This window comes from Ostrinia furnacalis, unplaced genomic scaffold, assembly GCF_004193835.3.
Source record: "Ostrinia furnacalis isolate ACB-3 unplaced genomic scaffold, ASM419383v2 OfSCF1534, whole genome shotgun sequence".
Taxonomy (NCBI): domain Eukaryota; kingdom Metazoa; phylum Arthropoda; class Insecta; order Lepidoptera; family Crambidae; genus Ostrinia; species Ostrinia furnacalis.
In genome coordinates, this window is record NW_021131773.1 from 216,592 (window position 1) to 235,259 (window position 18,668).

The 18,668-nt window shown below is 37.7% G+C and overlaps 1 protein-coding gene across 1 annotated transcript in view; it reads right to left on the minus strand.

Moving 5' to 3' along the window:
- Positions 1-18,668, minus strand: part of pwn (calcium-binding EGF-like domain-containing protein pawn) — a 41,596-nt gene that overhangs the window by 18,935 nt on the left and 3,993 nt on the right. Inside the window, exons 2-6 of the mRNA XM_028304827.1 lie at positions 3,943-5,556; positions 3,173-3,379; positions 2,439-2,621; positions 1,474-1,630; positions 456-529 (exon numbers count right to left, since the gene is read on the minus strand). Coding sequence (XP_028160628.1) covers positions 456-529; positions 1,474-1,630; positions 2,439-2,621; positions 3,173-3,379; positions 3,943-5,556 — 2,235 coding nt within the window. The remainder of the gene's footprint in view (positions 1-455; positions 530-1,473; positions 1,631-2,438; positions 2,622-3,172; positions 3,380-3,942; positions 5,557-18,668) is intronic.

Here is an 18,668-nt window from a genome sequence, read left to right on the forward strand (position 1 = left end):
AGAGGCCCGTGACGTCAATGCTTGCATAAAAGTGCCGCACGTTGTGACGTCGTGCGGAACTTCAACGCACCATAACTATGTAATTATTTGTTAGATTGACAAATAAAAATATATGTGTCCAATATTTTTTGATATTAAACATGACGGACTAAAAAAATTTTTTGGAATTAGTCTACATACAGCAGCACCGACTACAGCTACTAGGTTTAAACTAGTTCTGTACTTAGCAATACATGGTACAACTGGTAGGTACTACATGCAAAAGTCTGATCTGACAAGAAGTGATTTTGGTTCTAAAACACTCTTCTGCTCTGGTTCCTTTGTATTCGACGAACCCATAATTGAGGTCTTAAGAATCAGAATCAGTCCTTTTCTAAAGAAATAATACTGTGCAGTCACGATCTCAAAATGCTCTACGTTTTCCAATATTAAGGAAGGTTTGGTTGAGGAATTACCTGCTTCAGTCCTGCACTTCTCGTTCTGCGCTTGGTCGCAGGTGGAGTCGTCTCCAACGATGCACGTGTCGATTCTGGGAAGAAAACAACATTCTTTGAGACAAAATATGCAAATCCAGACACAGAGAAAATTAGAAGACCCCGGGTTTAATTTCCAGTGAAGGCAAAAGTGGAAATCTGATTCTAAGTTCGCCAGGCAAGCTATTACTATACTCAGTCATAAAAATAATGTGAAGGATTGTTGTGTTTCGGCAATAGAAGATAAGATAGTCACTTTCTCTGTGTGTTGAGATTTCCGGGTGAAGCTCGCTCCACCTTAGCTTCGGCCTAATATTTTTTTTGTTAAATATTTATTGCCATATTATTTGGTAAATAAGGCGAAATTCATCCCATAAACTTATGGAATAAAGCATTTCATCACTTTCCATCAGGCGATTCTTCTCCGTAGAGGGATGCATGGAGAATATTAGCACATTTTCTAAGAATAGCATCAACAAAATTGTAACTGATAGATAGAAAATACCACAAAAGACAAGAAAATAAAAGTAAAAGAAAGAAATATACAAAAGATACGGCACAAATTAACTAACCGCTATAAATCGATATCTTCTAGACAACCTAAGGACAGGACAGTTCGACATTTTCCATCTCATAATAAAGACATACCTGACGGTAGGCTGCGGTCTTCTACACGGCTGCTGCGGTCTATGAGGGGGGGTAGGCCTCCTTGGCGGTGGTGGGATGAGAGGTATGTCATCAGCTAATATCGCAACTCTCGTGCCTAAATAATAACCATCTCCTAACTTATACATTCTTCATCTCTACCAGTATCAAGGACATACCTGACGGTGGGCTGCGGTCTTCTATACGGCTGCTGCGGTCTATGAGGGGGGGTGGGCCTCCTTGGCGGTGGTGGTATGAGAGGTATGTCATCAGCTAATATCGCAACTCTCGTGCCTAAATAATAACCATCTCCTAACTTATACATTCTTCATCTCTACCAGTATCAAGGACATACCTGACGGTGGGCTGCGGTCTTCTATACGGCTGCTGCGGTCTATGAGGGGGGGTAGGCCTCCTTGGCGGTGGTGGGGGGAGCGGTATATCGTCGGCTGGTATCGCCACTCCCGTGCCTACGCCTTGGCCGAGCGGCGGCGGTGGTAATGGTGGTGGAGCTGGAAATAAAGAGAATGGAAATTAAATAAGAAAAAAAAATGTTTCATAATTGAAGACCATAATAGCATAGACGGCAAAATACTCGATTAAGAACAAAAGGAATTCTCCCGTTCGTTTCCACCACTATCTGGGAATTGTGGGAACGAGCCAGAAACAACAATTTGGTCGCCACTGAAACCCAACCAGTTTAAGTAGTTCTGAGGATAGATGACTGTTTTAGAACCTCCAAAGAAAGAAACAAAAAAAAATCCAAGTATTTGGTGAATTATTTCAATTTTGTTTTATTTTGCAAACTTTTTGTTGCACGCCAGCTACCAATTTGTCAAGGATTCGTCCTGGTCGCCACACGCTGAGACGATGACGTCATCTTCAGAAAAGGTCCAGCGAGTTTACTTCGAAAAACGTTATCCGAAGTTTCGTATGTTGCCATCCCTCTCGCGCAAAGCTAGATGCTAGCATGAGCGACGGTGACAGATAGACTCAACCCTACGTAAACAGCATTCCGGAGTAGTCCCCCACTTCTCTAAAGCGTTCCCTTCTTCTTATCGTGTCGACAACAAACCTACACAGTGTCAGCCCAAAACTCCGCTACAAGAGTGGCGTTGTCAGCAGCATTCATTAAATCCTCCTGCGTGCAGTTGCTTGGGCACGCAGGGAACGACATCATGTGCTTCATCGACTGAGGAACACAACCACACTTGCACGAGAGTGGCGTTGGCTCCTGAGTGCAGTTACTCGGGCACTCAGCGTACCCTCGTCACCCAATTTGAACCCATTACCAACGCTTCATCAAAACCTTCAACCTACCAGAATGTTGCGGCGCGGTCTGCACCCTAGTGGGTCTGACGCTGACTCCCACGGTGGAGCTGTCGAACAGGTTGAGGTATGTCTTCTTGCCGTCGATGGACACGAAGCCCTGGTCTCCTGACGCTGAGAAAATGACGTCATCGTCTTCGTGCCCTGATATTGGGTGCACGTTCTCGATGTGGACTGGAAATGGATAGGTATTCTTTAATGCACTAATAAAATAATGATCTTTTAATCTTTTAAAAAGAGATTTTAAAAGTTACATTGGAAGAGTCCTAAAAGTAATTTGATTTGTGCAAAAAGGCTTTGAAAGACGCTTTAATCACAAAGTTGAAAGCTTCATAAGGATACAATTAATTTATTAAATTGAACACTGTGGCGTACCTATGATCATTTTTTTTCATGCAAAACAAGGCTATCTGCCTTTTTGACCGCAATCGCACCTGATGTTAAGTGAGATGCAGTCCAGGATAGTACATACCTGCCCCATAAGTGCCTATTCACTCTCACCTTGAAGATTCCCGATTTAATGGTAATCTCAAATTAAATTAAACCTGTAGACAATTCTTCAAAAAATTGAATTCTGCAGAAGGCCTCCCACTTGGTGGACTGATGATTTATTTAAGGACAGGACTAGTCGTTGTGGAAATCCTTGAGGGAGGCCTGTGTCCAGCAGTGGACGTCTTTTGGCTGAAACGAACGAACGAAATGCTTTAAACTAAGCTCTTTCTTACCCGTGGCTCCTTTCTCTCCCGGCCCCTGTATAGCAGTCAGCGTCACGTCGAATATCTCCCCATACCCCGGAGGTAGCCTGGTCTCCGGGGCAGTAATGACGGACACTTCTGAAGGTCTGAGTCTGGACCCGTGAGGCTTGAAGTCTGTGTCGTCCAGCACTATGCCAGGACGAGGCCGGTATGGATGGTAGGGGATGCCTTGGGAAGCTGTGGATAGAAGTTTTTGTTAGCTCTTGCAGTCTTAATCTCTCACTAGCTTTCCGCCCGCGGCTTCTCCCGCGTGGAATTTTGTCTGTCACAGAAAAACTTTATCGCGCGCGTCTTTGTTTCAAAAACCAGGATAAAAACTATCCTATGTCCTTTCCCGGAACTCAATAAATAATCTTTGAATCTTTGAATCAAACTATCTCTATGCCAAATTTTATCAAAATCAATTCAGTGGTTTAGGCGTGAAAGCAAGATAGACAGACAGACAGACAGAGTTACTTTCGCATTTATAATATTAGTATAGATACTAGAAATTCTGGTGGAGTGAAGTTTCAGTTAAAAAAATGAGTACCTAGCTCACGTTCAAGTTCAAGTTTTATGCGCTGCATCTTCTCAGCAATTATTATCCCAAGGTTGAGTTAATAAAGTTACTTTTAAAGGACATGACTGTATACAAAATCCACACTATTGAGAATTCTATAGCTCAGCTAAAAGTTTAAAATATCCAGCAAATGGGAATTTCAAATCTACGTAATTATAATGCAATGATATCATCTACTCACATGGCAATGGCTGGGAGTTGATAGAAGACGTCTTGACAATATCCACCGAGCTCGCCGAGTTGCTTGGAGTAGGAGAATGACTTATCAGACCCTCGGTAGGAGTAGGAGCTTCCAAAGATGACGTGGAAGTAGTTTTGATCTCCACTAACGAAGACTCTATAATAGGCTGATCTATGGTCTCATTTCTGACTGGCTTAGCTGGTTTGTCATCAACAATTTTGTATTTATCTTTGTTTATTTTATCCTTTTCAGTAATTGTCTCTTTCTTTTTGTCTTTCTCTGGTTTTGTTAGCTTCTCTGTTTTAGGTTTCTCTGTTGTCGTACTAGAGGTTGTCGTTTGTTCTGTTGTTACCGGTGTTGTTAGCTTTTCAGTAGTTTTTTCTGTTGTCGTCGTTTTTGTTGTTGGCTTTTCCGTTGTAGTTGTGGTTGTGCTTGTAGTAGATTCAGTTGTTGTAGTTGTTGTTGTTGATGTTGATGATGTGGTTCCTGGTGTAGTTGTTAGTTCTTCTTCTTCTACTTCCAATTCTGATTCATCTTCAGTCTCAGTGCTGTTGTTCTCTGGTAAGTTCAATAAAGGCACAGTCTCTTTATCATCGTGATGTATGTTATTCTCTGAATGACTAGTTTCGTTTTCGCTTACGGTTATCTCTTCCTCTGGCTTCTTATCTTCTAAGTCTGGAAGATCAGCAGGGAGCGGTGGTAGAGGTTTGTACATAGGCAGGCCAGGTCTATTTGGCCTGGCAGGAGGCCTTGGCCTAGGCCGCTGCCACGGAGGCATCGGCCTGTGGAATCCTGGCCTGTGAGTCAGTGGTGGTACAATTTGCTCAGGTAAATTGACACCATGATAAGGAGGTCTGTCGAACGGGTATGGCGGAGGAGTTTTGGTTGGCTGATAAGCATGAACAGGTGGTGTGACTGGAAGGTCGAAGTCTAGTGGAGGCAGATCAGATATCCTTGGAGGACCTCGGTTGTTGATTCTAGAAGCCATCGGTCTGCCAGGTCGTCCATTAAGAAGTTGTGAATTAGCTTGGACGTTGACGTTGCCGTTTAAAAGCTTGACTATACCTGTGATTATGTTCTGTATCTCTGTGTTCTGACGGCCCTGGTTAAGGTTGGCTGTCGCAAAGATCGGCTGCACTGCAGTAGGCCGGACTCGGGGCCCCGGGAGCGTCAGTGCCCTCGCTACCGGGACCCTTTTCCCTTCCCCCGGAAACCTGAATTCTAATCTGTCCCCGAATCCCGAGGACATAAAAATCTCATCGTCACTACTCCGTAAATAATCCAGGGTTTTTGTTGGTCTGATTTCGTAGTACTTTCTTTTGTTGTGCAGTTCTATGTGATTATCAATTTCGTTGTTAGACGATGGTATATCATCTATATTGATAGATCTGGATTCTCTATCAGGATCGGCAGATCTGGCCACTATAACATGGTCTTCTCTTTCTTCGTTGTTGAATATGGTATCCGGTTCTAAGTCTTCATCCACCATAAGGCTGGGTTCTATTCTAAACACTACGTTTTCAGTCCGACTCGTCTGTAATACGACATCAGGGGGGAGGTTTTTTGCAGCCGATTTTGGTGATAGCTGGGATATTGTGTACATTTCTTCATATCCTGAAACAAGGAGAAAATTGAAAATTAATAAATGTTGTAAGATATGAATCATACAATCAACTTACAACAAATTCTATAGGCTTTAAGATGGTTTATTGGTAGACACAGACCACACAGCCTGTGCTGGTCAGTGTTGGTAGAGAATGCCATCCGAAAAATTAAGTCCGCCATTGTAAATTGAAGACTTAAAAGTGCAAAACCTCTTAAGGCGATTAGAGTCCTCAATCCGCGTCAAATGGGCATTTTGTAAAGCCTACTCCTCTTTTACTGCTGGACAGAAATAGTTGAAAAAAATATATGTTATACAACAGTTCAAGGACTACATTTGTGACGTTTGAATTTTCGCTACGTCTCTTTGTTTTGGACTAAAAAAATAAATACGGGACATCGATTTTTTACTTAAATTCCCTACTCCTCCAAAACGGCTATGTTAATTTAAAAGATTTTTGCACGAATAGATTAGGAATTCTTTAATCTTTAAATGACACGTTGCGTTTTTCAATCGAACATTACTTTCATTCATAAATTTTACTTTTGATAAATTCCGAACGTTTTGCTGTTGAGGGGGCCTTCGCGGGGTGCGGGCGGCAGTCGGCCGCTGGCCTTCAGACGGGGAGGTTGTGTCACTCGCTGCAAACTGACATTAGCGATCAAAATGAATTTTTTCTTTGGCTGAGTTGCACCACCTGACGTGACCTAACTTTGACCGTAGCTTTGGCGATAACCGGTGTTTTTTTGTATGGAGTTTGACAGATTTTTGACTTTTGTCAAATTTAAAATAAGATGGTGCAACCTAGTCTTTGTTTGACAATAGTTTTTATGTCAGAGTTGTTCATAGAGCACATTCAGTCAGACGATACGATTGAATTAAGGCATGCTCGGACGCTATTATCTACCTAAATAGAATCTATTAGTGTAAAAAAATCGACTCCAAAAAAACGGCACTAGATAAGTAAAAGTTGAAAATATATTCCCTTATTTATTTACTAGGCCTTTGCAATCAGTATCCAAATTAGGAGCGAGTCAGAATCAGTAACTTAATCGATTTTCGTGAAGAAAACAATTTATATTTTTCATACTTAGGCTCGGCGCAAATGGGCCATTTAGAATTAGATTTTCAATATGTTTCTTCGCGAAAATACCACAGTTAAAAAAATAAGATATAGTGGTATTGATAAATTGTTCTATAGAGCTTATTAAAAAATGTGGATACTGATTACAAATGCCCGTATATCATGATTGATATTTTCGGAGTCGGTGACAGCCTACCTTTTGGTGATTCGTTTTGGAGTTGGTTTTAATTTTTGGTGAAAATTAATTTATTTCATGCCTTTAGTAGACTATAGGGACTCAATAGACCTTGTTGTTGCCACTGAAGTTGCATAGGTACACAGTACATTGATACTATATTTTTCATGTCAAGTGCAAATAAACTTCCCTAAATTACCTAACCATGAAACGTACCTATAGGCTATAATAATTAAAGTTTCATCGATAAAAAACTGAAATCCTCTTATAAGATGATGAATTTTGGGAGCATGTCATGAAACTAAAATTATTAGCATACAAAAACTTGTTTTAAAAAAAAGGTATTTTCTTTTAATTTATTTTTTTATTTATGATGCGGAATTTGCTGCGGCGTAGTAGCAAAGATTTTTTGTTATGTAGCTCGTAATAATTTCGAAGAATAGGGATGTTTCCTGGGTAAAGCAAGAGTTTGAATTAGTCCGTCGCGGTCAACTTACCAAAAAATACTTTAAATGTATTTTTCACTTTCTTAAACTTATGAAAATTTCAAGAGATAAAGCGCGCCAAAGTTCAAAAGAGACCCATGACGTTAAGGCGTCCTGAAAATTGTTGCGATTTGTGACGTCACGCGGAATTTCATCCCATCATAACTTCGTAATTACTTGTTTGTTGACAAATAAAAATATCCCGTGTCCAATATTTTTTGATTGTGTAATTGACGGACTAAAAGTGTTTTTTTAAGAAACTAGCCTATTCCTACGGTCACATTCCAGCTCCATCATCAGACCCTGTTTGCCTTTGAGAATTGAAGTAGGTAGGTACTCGTGATTTTTAAAGTAGCTTACTTACTTAATTATACTTACTTATATAGAAAGAAAGAAAGAAAGAAAGAAAGAAAGAAAGAAAGAAAGAAAAACATTTATTTGGTTCAAACTTAAAAAATATAACACACATAATGATATAACAAAAAACAAGTATAAGTTAGAACCAAAATTGGCCACCACTCAGCATGTGTCATGCTCTGGAGTGTAATAAAACCAGAACACGACGCTGTTATTCTGCGGTGACCATTATTCATATATATAAATAAATAAATACAAATCAAACGAGCCTAAATTCGATGGAATCGTTTAATCCCGGAGTTGCTATGGGGCCACTGAGTCCACTGACATTTCAGCTCTATCATCAGATCGACTCCATGTCATCACAATATTGCATTGTCATCCGAATTACATATATTCCAAAATTTTAACTCAATCAGTTGTTGAAGGATTTCTAATAAAAAGACGAGATTAAACACATTTTCAGTTTATTCTTCATAAGTGACTGACAAAGAGAATGACAATAGACAAAAGAAAAAACATTTGCTTTTTTAAACCATAGACAATACTACTATGTGTTCCAATACCTAAAGTTGTCGTCAGGAAGTTGGTCTAACAAATTCAGCTTGCAAGATTCCACCCGAAGTTACCTACATATTACATGTTCAAATTTCGAGAACGGCTGAACCGACAAAAACATAAGAAAACTTACGAAAAAAAATAAAAATATCCCGTACAAAATGTTCATGGATTGTGTTATTTTTATTAAATACCTTTACGCCTGAGTTAAATGACACCGACATCAAGGTTCATCAATTCAAGTTTAAAATAATAGGCAGTAATGTCATGAAAAAAGAGCTTCTATTCTGTATCTACTTATGCCCGTGTAATTTTGATCGGTGTCAAATCGGAGTTTTCGTGCGGGGTGCGCGGGTGTTTCGCGCGGCGTGAAGGTCAAACGCCCAAGGTCATTGAGGACTCTAATCGCCTTAATAAATAAATATCTATGTACTATACTAATAATTAATCTAACTTAGAAACAAAATCTCTGTCTCTACCTACATTACTTAACTAAGTAGAAATGAAAATATGAAAAGATTAAGTCCTAATTTTATCATTTCGATAAAATTTAGCTAAATTTTTTACTTAAATGTAGCGAAGGCGCTGGATGCAGGCCGCTACCAACCGGTCATTAAGGAAATCATTGGGGGAGGCCTATGTTCAGCAGTGGACGTCCTGTGGCTGAAATGATGGATGACGACGTTATAAATGAAAGAAAGAAAGAATGATTTATTTGGCACACAAAAAAGAAACAATAAATCAGGACATTAATAAATGCTAATGTATTGTGTGTATTATTAAATGCTAATGTATTGTGAACGCGTGTCTTTCAGAAGATTTATCTTCAGTAAACTAGAAAGTAGAGTTTTTCCATTTGATAAACCAACATTTTCAATTGTACTTAGCTCTTGTTGAGATAATAATAAGATTGTTTATTGTGATTCAAGTAAAATATAATTGGAACAGCATTAATGACAAATAAATTGGCGCTAATTGATCGATGATGCGCGTTTTAAAAAGTAGTTTAGTGGATACCTACCTATTTGGATTGGCTTAGTGTATTTTTTAGGATGACTGGAAGAAAGTGCTTGAAGTCATTAAGTTTGCTTTTATTATTCTAAATCTAATCAAAATCAAATTAAATCAAAAATCTTTTATTCAATTTAGCTTATGGTATACTGGCACTTATAATGATTTGGTAGGGTCTCCAAATAATAACCTTTTCTTTATTTCTTTCTTTCTATTTCATTTGTAAAAAAACAGTAATACTAATAGAAACCTTGTCCAGAATTGCATTAGATCTGTAAGTATTTTTTTCATGCAATAAAGCAATAAAATAAAAGTATTGAAAAATCTATACAAACTATTCGCGTGAGCTACTTGTAGAGAGTAGAAGAAATGTATACAGTGTGAGTCACGTTAAAGTGTACATATGAAAATAGATGAAACTAAACCTATTTTTATCGACAAAAAAGAGGTCAAAAAATGTTTGAGATTTTTTTTTAATTTTTTATAGAATTTTTTTTCTTCCAATTACTTATTGTAAAGAAAACGTAATAACTTTTAAACTAAGCGGTATATCCTGATAAAATGAAAACAGTAATAATGCTGAATAACAGGCGATACTAAAAAAATACATAAAATACACAAAAAAGCACTTATACATGTAATTTTGGTTATGTATTTTAAATTTTAATAGTGTACTTATTGTTGAAAAGCCAAAATAAATAAATAAATAAATAAATAAAAGGCCAACAAATAATAAAAAATTATACTTTTTGAAAAAAATCTGCTTAAAAATTCGTGTTTTTTTGGTTATTTGATAAATTTCTCCAAAAAATGCCCTATAACCAGTAGTTTTTATTACTTTGTATTATTCTCTATCGTATTACCTTCGTAAAACCAAAATCCGCATGTCTCTATCCCTATCACAACGTTTGCAATGATCGTTTGAACTAAGCCTCTCCGGGCGCGCCATTCAACGCTTCGTTAACAACAAAACTGAAAATGGCTCTAGATTTGTAATTTTGATAAAGACAATTTAGATTTCAAATAAAAACAAAAGATTTCGAAGTAAAATCACCTGTAGCGGAGAATAATGTTGTGGCAGGCCTTTGTTCAAACGATCATAGCAAATGTTGTGATAGGGATAGAGACATGCGATTTTTGGTTTTACAAAGATAATACGATAGAGAATAATAGAAAGTAATAAAAACCACCGGTTATAGGGGCATTTTTTGGAGAAATTTATCAAATAACCAAAAAAACACGAATTTTTAAGCAGATTTTTTTCAAAAAGTATCATTTTTTATTATTTGTTGGCATTTTTGTGTATTTTATGTATTATTTTAGTATTGCCTGTTATTTAGCATTATTACTGTTTTTATTTTATCAGGATATACCGCTTAGTTTAAAAGTTATTACGTTTTCTTTACAACAAGTAATTGGAAGAAAAAAAAATCTATAAAAAATTTAAAAAAAACTCAAAAATTTTTTGACCTCTTTTTTGTCGATAAAAATAGGTCTAGTTTCATCTATTTTCATATGTACACTTTAACGTGACTCACACTGTATTAATAACGTAGTTAACATTATTTTATGAAATTGTGCCATTTCAATTTTAAATTACTTTCTATTCCCACCTCTCGTTCCCACCGCTGCAACTCCTGTGTAGCCAGGATCTACAGCTTGACCGCCAATAAAATCCCAACCAGTGAAGGTCAAGTTTGTCCCGGGGGAGAGTTAAACTATCATTAGACCCGCAACGAAATTAATCAGAAGAACATAGAGTTTGAAGATATGGATCGACTTCAGTGCAAAGCTGATTACAGGTGACAAACAAAAGTTTAATAAGTATGTAAGTATATTTTAGAGAGTCAAAAGAAATAGACTAGCGTAATATAAAACATTATAGGAGCAGCAAATCAATCTCCAGTCTCCACCGAGCATCGAACCATGACCAAGTGGCTTGTGGTGCGACTCACAAGGTGTGTATAGCGTGACGTGCACGACTGAGTGATACCGTGCCCGAATCGCTAGAATTACACCCAAGATGAAGTACATCATTCTGTGCTCAAGAATATAGATTTGAGTTTGAGTTTTAATATTTAGACAGACTTAAAAATATTTTTGAGTAGGTATACGAGTAGTAGAGCTAGGTAAGTACTTCTAATAGAAAATATGGTAGAAGCAAAAGAAAATGCTACATTAACAGCATCAAAATTAATGTAAAAAGCAGATTTTATTTATCAGGTAATAGTGACATTTAAGTAAATATGTAAGGATTTGAAATAGAAACTAAAACATTATAAAAATCAGTAAATCTAAATATTTTATTCAATTTAGACCACTTGTGGCACTTATTAACGTCAAAATATAGTAAATAAAAAAAAGTAGCCCTTACTTTACATGTCTCCTTATCTTTTGGGCCCTACCAGCGCTTCGAGACAAACATATTATTATGGCAAATGCTGAGAAGGAACGCCGAAACAAACGCCATAAAAATCTAATTAGTGTTTCTGTATTATTATCTATTTCTATATTTTACAGATTAATTCAAGTTGATAAACATTCTATAATTTTTTTTTTATGATCTTATTACCATACTTGAGTAGAGTTCCCTTATGCGTTTCTACTATCAAACCTTCCACAGTACAACACATTCGTTCACTACACACAGTGAAAGTACGTACGTCTGTCCCGTTGCCATTGTTCTGACGTACTTATGTCACTGTTATGCAACCGTGACGTTGTCTTTTTAAGGGAATCACAGAAAACCATTGAAACCTTAGGCTGGGTTGCACCATCTTCCTTTAACTGACAAAAATCTGTCAATTCCATACAAAAAACGCCGGTTATTAACATAGTACGGTACAGTTTCACACAGCGCATTCTAGCCCCAAAGTAAGCAAGAAATATGCTAGTGTTATGGGTGCTAGCTAAACGGATATACTTCATATACTTTTTTAAATACATACATACGTCACAGAAATTAAAATTTATCATTTCAATTTCTGCCCGGCCAGGAATCGAACCCGGGACCTCTAGGCAAAGTAGTCCATTTCGAACCACTACACCTAACGACCGACAAGTTGGTGCAACTCAGCTTTAAAATTTATTCTGACAGAGTTTGGTAGGTCCCAAACCATCTCTGGCACTTGAGTTTCAGGGTTTGAAAATTTATTAGTTTTTGCTTTTGGCTTCACTAAAAACTTACTTATTTATGCAAGCAGGCTTTTAAAAAGCACTTTTACACGTCCCAGTATTAACCCTACCACTGCTTCAGGACAATAAATGGGCCAGTGCTGAGAAGAAGCAGCTCAAGAAACTCAGTCACTATTGTCAGCCTCTTTTTCAAGGGTGGGTTTGTTTACAAACTTTAAAATACATATACAATTATACATGGTAATAAATATTTATTATAAAATCTATAATATAAAAATGAATCGCAAAATGTGTTGGTAAGCGCATAACTCAACAACGCCTGGACCAATTTTACCAATTCTTTTTTTTAAATGTTTGTTGAAGTCCAAGGATGGTTTTTACAGCGAGAAAAGTTTGAATGATTTCCGGGTAAACCCTAAAAAACTCGAAACTTCCACCTCTAAGGGTAAAACGGGGTCCACGCGTACGAAGTCGCGGGCGGCCGCTAGTATTTTAATAGTTCTCACGTGAATTTTAATCCTCGGGACTAATCCCGCCACTGCAACTCCCGTAGTCCTAACTAATATTATAAATGTGCAAGTTTGTATAGATTTTTGTTATTCTTTCAAAGAAGGCTATAAAATCCTATCCTACTATCCTATACTAATACCTATTATAAATGCGAAAGTTTGGATGTCTGGATGTTTGTTACTCTTTCATGTAAAACCTACTGAACGGATTTTGATGAAACTTTACAGTATTATTGTTTATAACCCAGACATATACTTAGGCTACAATTTATGACGATCTGTGACAAACTAAATTTCACGCAGGTGAAGCCGCGGGCAACAGCTAGTTGAAAATAAAATAAAAAAGTGTGGACTTTCCTAGTGAATGTGATGGAGGCGCCGGGTATCGATCCCGGTACCTCTCGCTCGCATGCTAAGCGAGCGCTCTACCATCTGTACCTCTAGTACGAAAAACTTATACCTCGGTTACGGATACATCCGTATCCGTAACCGAAACTTTCGGATCCATAAGAACCCTGGTTTTATATCCGTTGTCTGGTACCCACAGTACAAGCTTTACTTAGTTTGGGACTAGAGGCGCAGTGTAAAATGTCCGAGGATATAAAATATATTTATTATATTATTATTTACCAGTGGATTTGTCTCATATTTGGGGAACATCATACATTAAAAGGATGCCAAAGATTTCAACTTCACCCTGTATTGTCTGACAGGTCAGCGAAGCCTTACAACATATTTCGCGACAACCCATTGTATGAAGTGTTGCAAAAACCCAAGGATTTTTATACTAGCTTTTGAATGTGGTTTCTCTCGCGTTAATTTGATTTTATTTTTTTAATTCACAGATTGGATTTTCTACAACCCCACGTATCTCCTCTGTGTCGTAGTAGGTACTCTCACTTATCTAAAACGCTCAATTCCCGGGTTCGATTCCCAGTGGAAGCAAAATTGTCTACTCGGTTTGGTTGAAGGTAGGATTAGTTTTGCCAAACAACCACCGTAGGACCTTTTCTGGAAAATACATTGAATTGCATCATCATCATCATCATTTCAGCCACAGGACCTCCACAGCTGGACATAGGCCTCCCCCAATGATTTCCACATCACCCGGTTGGTACCGGCCTACATCCAGCGCTTTCCTGCTACCTTTACGAGGTTGTCGGTCCACCTTGTTGTGGAATTGCATACGTCATACAGAATATTGACACTCTAAAACAAAAAAGGATTAACATGTAGTATTTCCGTTAAGCTAGCACCCATAACACAAGCATATTAATTGCTTACTGGCTAAGATGGCGTGTGAAATTGTCCAAAAATATATTTATTTATTTTTGAGTTGTCACACTATTTCACCGGACGCACGACATAATTTTTCATCATAAACACTGACAAGCAGTGTAACCAAAGGACAGGTTTATGCCTAATGTATGTATGTGTGTCTGTCCGTTACAATTTATTACATAGAGCGTGCGCGCACGCATCTTGATTACCTGTCAAAAGAGATTTATTTTATTTTGTTTGGAATAGAGTGTAAAATTGAGTGACGTCAAGTTGATTATGCGTCAGTGGGAGTTTGTTCTTTAGCGATGTAAAAATAAAGGCTAATTTACATTGAGAACGTGTTGACCTATTTCTTTAAAGGGGTTGCTTCGTTCAAGGTGTGTTTTTAAACTTTCCTTTTTACTAAACACTACCTTTTGCCCGCGGAACGAGATTCGATGAACGCTAGTTCGATTCCCGTCGGTCGTAGACAAAATTATAAATTATTTCACTAGACACAAACATTAAAAACTAAGTATACGTATATAAAGTAAGTTCTTTTAGCTTCTAGGGGTTATCAGGGGTATTAATTACCACAAATTTTGTCCGCGGCTTCGCTCTCCTTTTTGCCTGTCACATGAAGACTTTGGGGACGCTTAACTTGTCCCTTTTCAAAACCGGAATAAAATTTTACAATTTTGAGGTTTTTGCATGAAAGGTAATAGACGGACTGACTTACATTCTTATTTTTCACTTGTACCCAACAAGTCACACCGAAACGAGTAACACTGTTTTAGTCATCATCATTTTCAGCCATAAGACGTCCACTGCTGAAGAGGCCTCCCCCAATGGGAAGGCGCTGCACTGGATGCAGGCCGCCACCAACCGGCCATTGTGGAAATCATGTTTTACTATACAATATTCATTATTATGCTATACCTACCTAGGTACATAATATGGATTTAATTAGATGATCATAGCCCTTGGAATGCATTTTAGACGGATTCTGTACGCAGCCACGCTATCATTTGGCCGAGCACTTTCTCTTGCACGATCTCTGCTTTCGTTTTCTGTGCCTCGGACACTGTACGTGTTTGTAATGTTTGTTAGAATTTTGTTTACAATGTTAGATTTTGTAGGTTACAGAATCCTCTTTTTAGATGTCCAACAATGAACCGTCCCAGTTATGACATTGTCAGAAGGGCGCTATTATCAATACATTTTTGCCACTTGACGTTTTAGACTGGGACTATAAGCTATACACTCTGGTGGTGGTAGTCACGAGTTGTGATTTTGATTCTTCTTACAATCATATATCATCATCATCATCATTTGAGCCACAGGACGTCCACTGCTAAAAATAGGCCTCCCCCAATGATTTCCACATCGCCCGGTTATACAGCGCCTTCCTGCTACCTTTATGAGGTCGTCGGTCCACCTTGTGCGTGGACTGCTACCTTTAACCAACTCATTTGACTATTTTGTTTTCAAAGGATTTAAATCCTGTTTTACAGTTTACTTCAGAACTATTTGAGTTTCCAGTGCTAGAAACTTGTGTCATTATAAGTAGGTAAGTTGGCCGTAGTAAGGACAATCTGGCCAGGTGGGGATTCTTGGATGGCTTGAACATGGAGTGCAGGTACGGTTTTGTTCCCCAGTTGATGAGGCACCTGATGTCATGCCCCGAGTGCCCAAGCAACTGCACTCAGGAGGATTTGATGAGTGCTAGTGACAACGCCACTCTTGTGGCGGAGTTTTGGGCTGACACTGTGTAGGTTTGTTGTCGACACGAAAAGAAGAAGAATAAGTAAGTTTTATGATTATTATAATCAAAACATAAGATTAACGCCCGTATAGGGTTGCCAGGTGTCCGGCTTTAGCCGGACATATTTGGCTTTTTACGGTCTTGTCCGGCCTGTCCGGCTTTTGTTAGGCTTTATATTTGACTGCCGCGCCAGGAGAAAGGCGAGCCACAGAATAATATTGAGCATCAGGATGGTTGGCCAACCGTGAGCGCACAGCGTTGAATAGAGCTTTGGGATTGGATCGTTCGTACCTATATCACCCTGTGCGTCCACGCGCACTGTGAGACCTCATTGCAATGTTTGTGAATACGGGCGTTAGACATATACAAAGTCAACTTCATAATATTCACAAAAAGCTAAAAACTAATTTCTTTCCTTTTTCAATTGTATCTCCAAGATCTAGTAAAAAGCGATACAAAATCAATGTGCACGCGTTAAGACAAGTTTTTTGTGGTCCCAAAGTGTTCGGTGACTCTACAAAAAGTACAAAAGTCGGTGTGAACGACCCGGGCCTTGAGGCTTCATGGAGTTAGATGATAGAGCTATTGCCTATTACGACGGTTTAGGCGGGTTACCTACGCCATATCGAATGACAAATGATCGAAAATCATAATATCGAATACGTTTCATCGAACGATCAAAATATCGAACGATCAAAATATCGAATGCTCTAAATATCGAACGTTCAGAATATCGAACGATCAAAATATCGAAAGTCGATATAGACGTTTTTATTAAATTTCATCTACCTTGCTCGGCTCCGGTGCATGGTTGTGTTTGGTCTTACAACTTTTCAACAAATGTTCCTCGGCTCCTTGCTGAAGGTAGATGAATTAAATAAAAATGTCTATATCGACTTTCGATATTTTGATCGTTCGATATTCTGAACGTTCGATATTTTGAGCATTCGATATTTTGATCGTTCGATGAAACGTATTCGATATTTTGATTTTCGATCATTTGTCATTCGATATGGCGTAGGTAACCCGGTTTAGGGGTTTAGGCAGGGCCGTAGGATCGTAATATACGAGTAGAGCAGCCTGAGCAGCTTACCTTTTCAACCGACTTCAAAAAAGGAGGAGGTTCTCAATTCGACCCGTATGTTTTTTTTTCTATATTTGTTATGCGATAACTCCGCCAATTATGAACCGATTTGAACAAATCTTTTTTCGGCGTATAGGTAATACCTTAAGGGTGGTCCCATTTAAATTTAATAATAGAAAAAACAGCCCCCAAGGGTGGAAAATTGGGGATGAACTTTTTTATACGCAATATCTCCGCCGATTATTAATCAATTTGAACGATTAATTTTTTGTTGAATAGGTATTATCAAAAGGGTGGTTTCATGCGAATTTGAAGAAAATATTTTACCCCCAAGAGTGGAAAATTGGGGATGAACTTTTTTATACGCAATATTTTTTTTATTTTTTTTTTTTTGTGTTCACTCATTTAAAGTCGGTTTTATTTTTTTTTTAAAGTTATTAGCTGGCGACCCAAAATCTATAATCCATTCTATAAAAGCGAAAGATCACTGACTGACTCACTTACTCATCACGTAATCTCTCCTAGGTCTCAAATTTTGCATGGTGGTTCCTTTTAGAATGTAGATGCTCACTAAGACGGGATTTTTCCAGTACGAAATCTCTGGCACTGGCTAATTATAAATTCACATAGCAATTTGTAATTTTAGTAAATTGTAATTTTAATTATAAATTAATATTTATTTACTAATGTATATCTTGGCTATGGTAGAATAACAGGGTTTGTGGGTCTCCTGCAATCACTGAGTCATAGACCTTTTTGTCTCTTACATCACTGAGTCATAGACCTTTTTGTCTCTTATGATTTTTGTATCTGTGAAAAACTGTAAATGAAACCTATTTTAAGACAAATAAATACTTTCTATTCTATTATAAAAAGCTGAAGAGTTTGTTTGTTTGCTTTTATTAACGATGTGCATGTGGATTGAGTGATCCTTGCTTCAATCTTAACAAAAATCGAGGAAGTTTTACTTAAAATATGTTAAAACATTGCGATGAAGTTTAAAAATTTGTTAAACCTAAGATAAAAATGTTATGGCCAATAAATAGGAGCACTCATACCGCACGCTTTAAGAAAACGTCAACATATTTATTTCAGAAAATAAAGCCTTTCCACTTCTTTTTATAGTATTGAAAAATTGTTAAGAATATGTTAAAACTATTAACAAATTCAGAAATTCCTTGCACGTCCCGTTCCAAAGTTATGACGATTATTTAGGATCACTCACACCGCACACGGGCCGTATGAGTGCTCTTCAAAATAATGACTTTTTATTAATAAATACGTTTTATTTCTGTTGGGAAATGTGTGCAAACTGACGAGCGAATTTGTTAAAGAATAAGTGTGACAAAACTTAAAAGCTGAAGGAAGAAATTAACCTTTATTCTTTCCTCCAATATGCCGTGTGAGTGATCCTTACTTTTACCTCTATCTGCTCATATGTAGTTCGTAGGCAGACTGAGATAGTATCTAAAATTGTTAATTGTTTTTAACAATTATTTGGCATATATTTTGCTTTTATTAAGGTCATAATTTAAGAAATATCAGGCTTAGATGATTCCTAAAGGAAAATGTTGATTAGGGTACATATGATTTTTTATTTTGTGAGACTGTTCCGATTCGTCAGACGTGACAATGCAAAACCAATGCAATCTAATATGTAGTAGGTTTAGGGGCCTCCGCTAAAACTCGCGGGGGGCGTC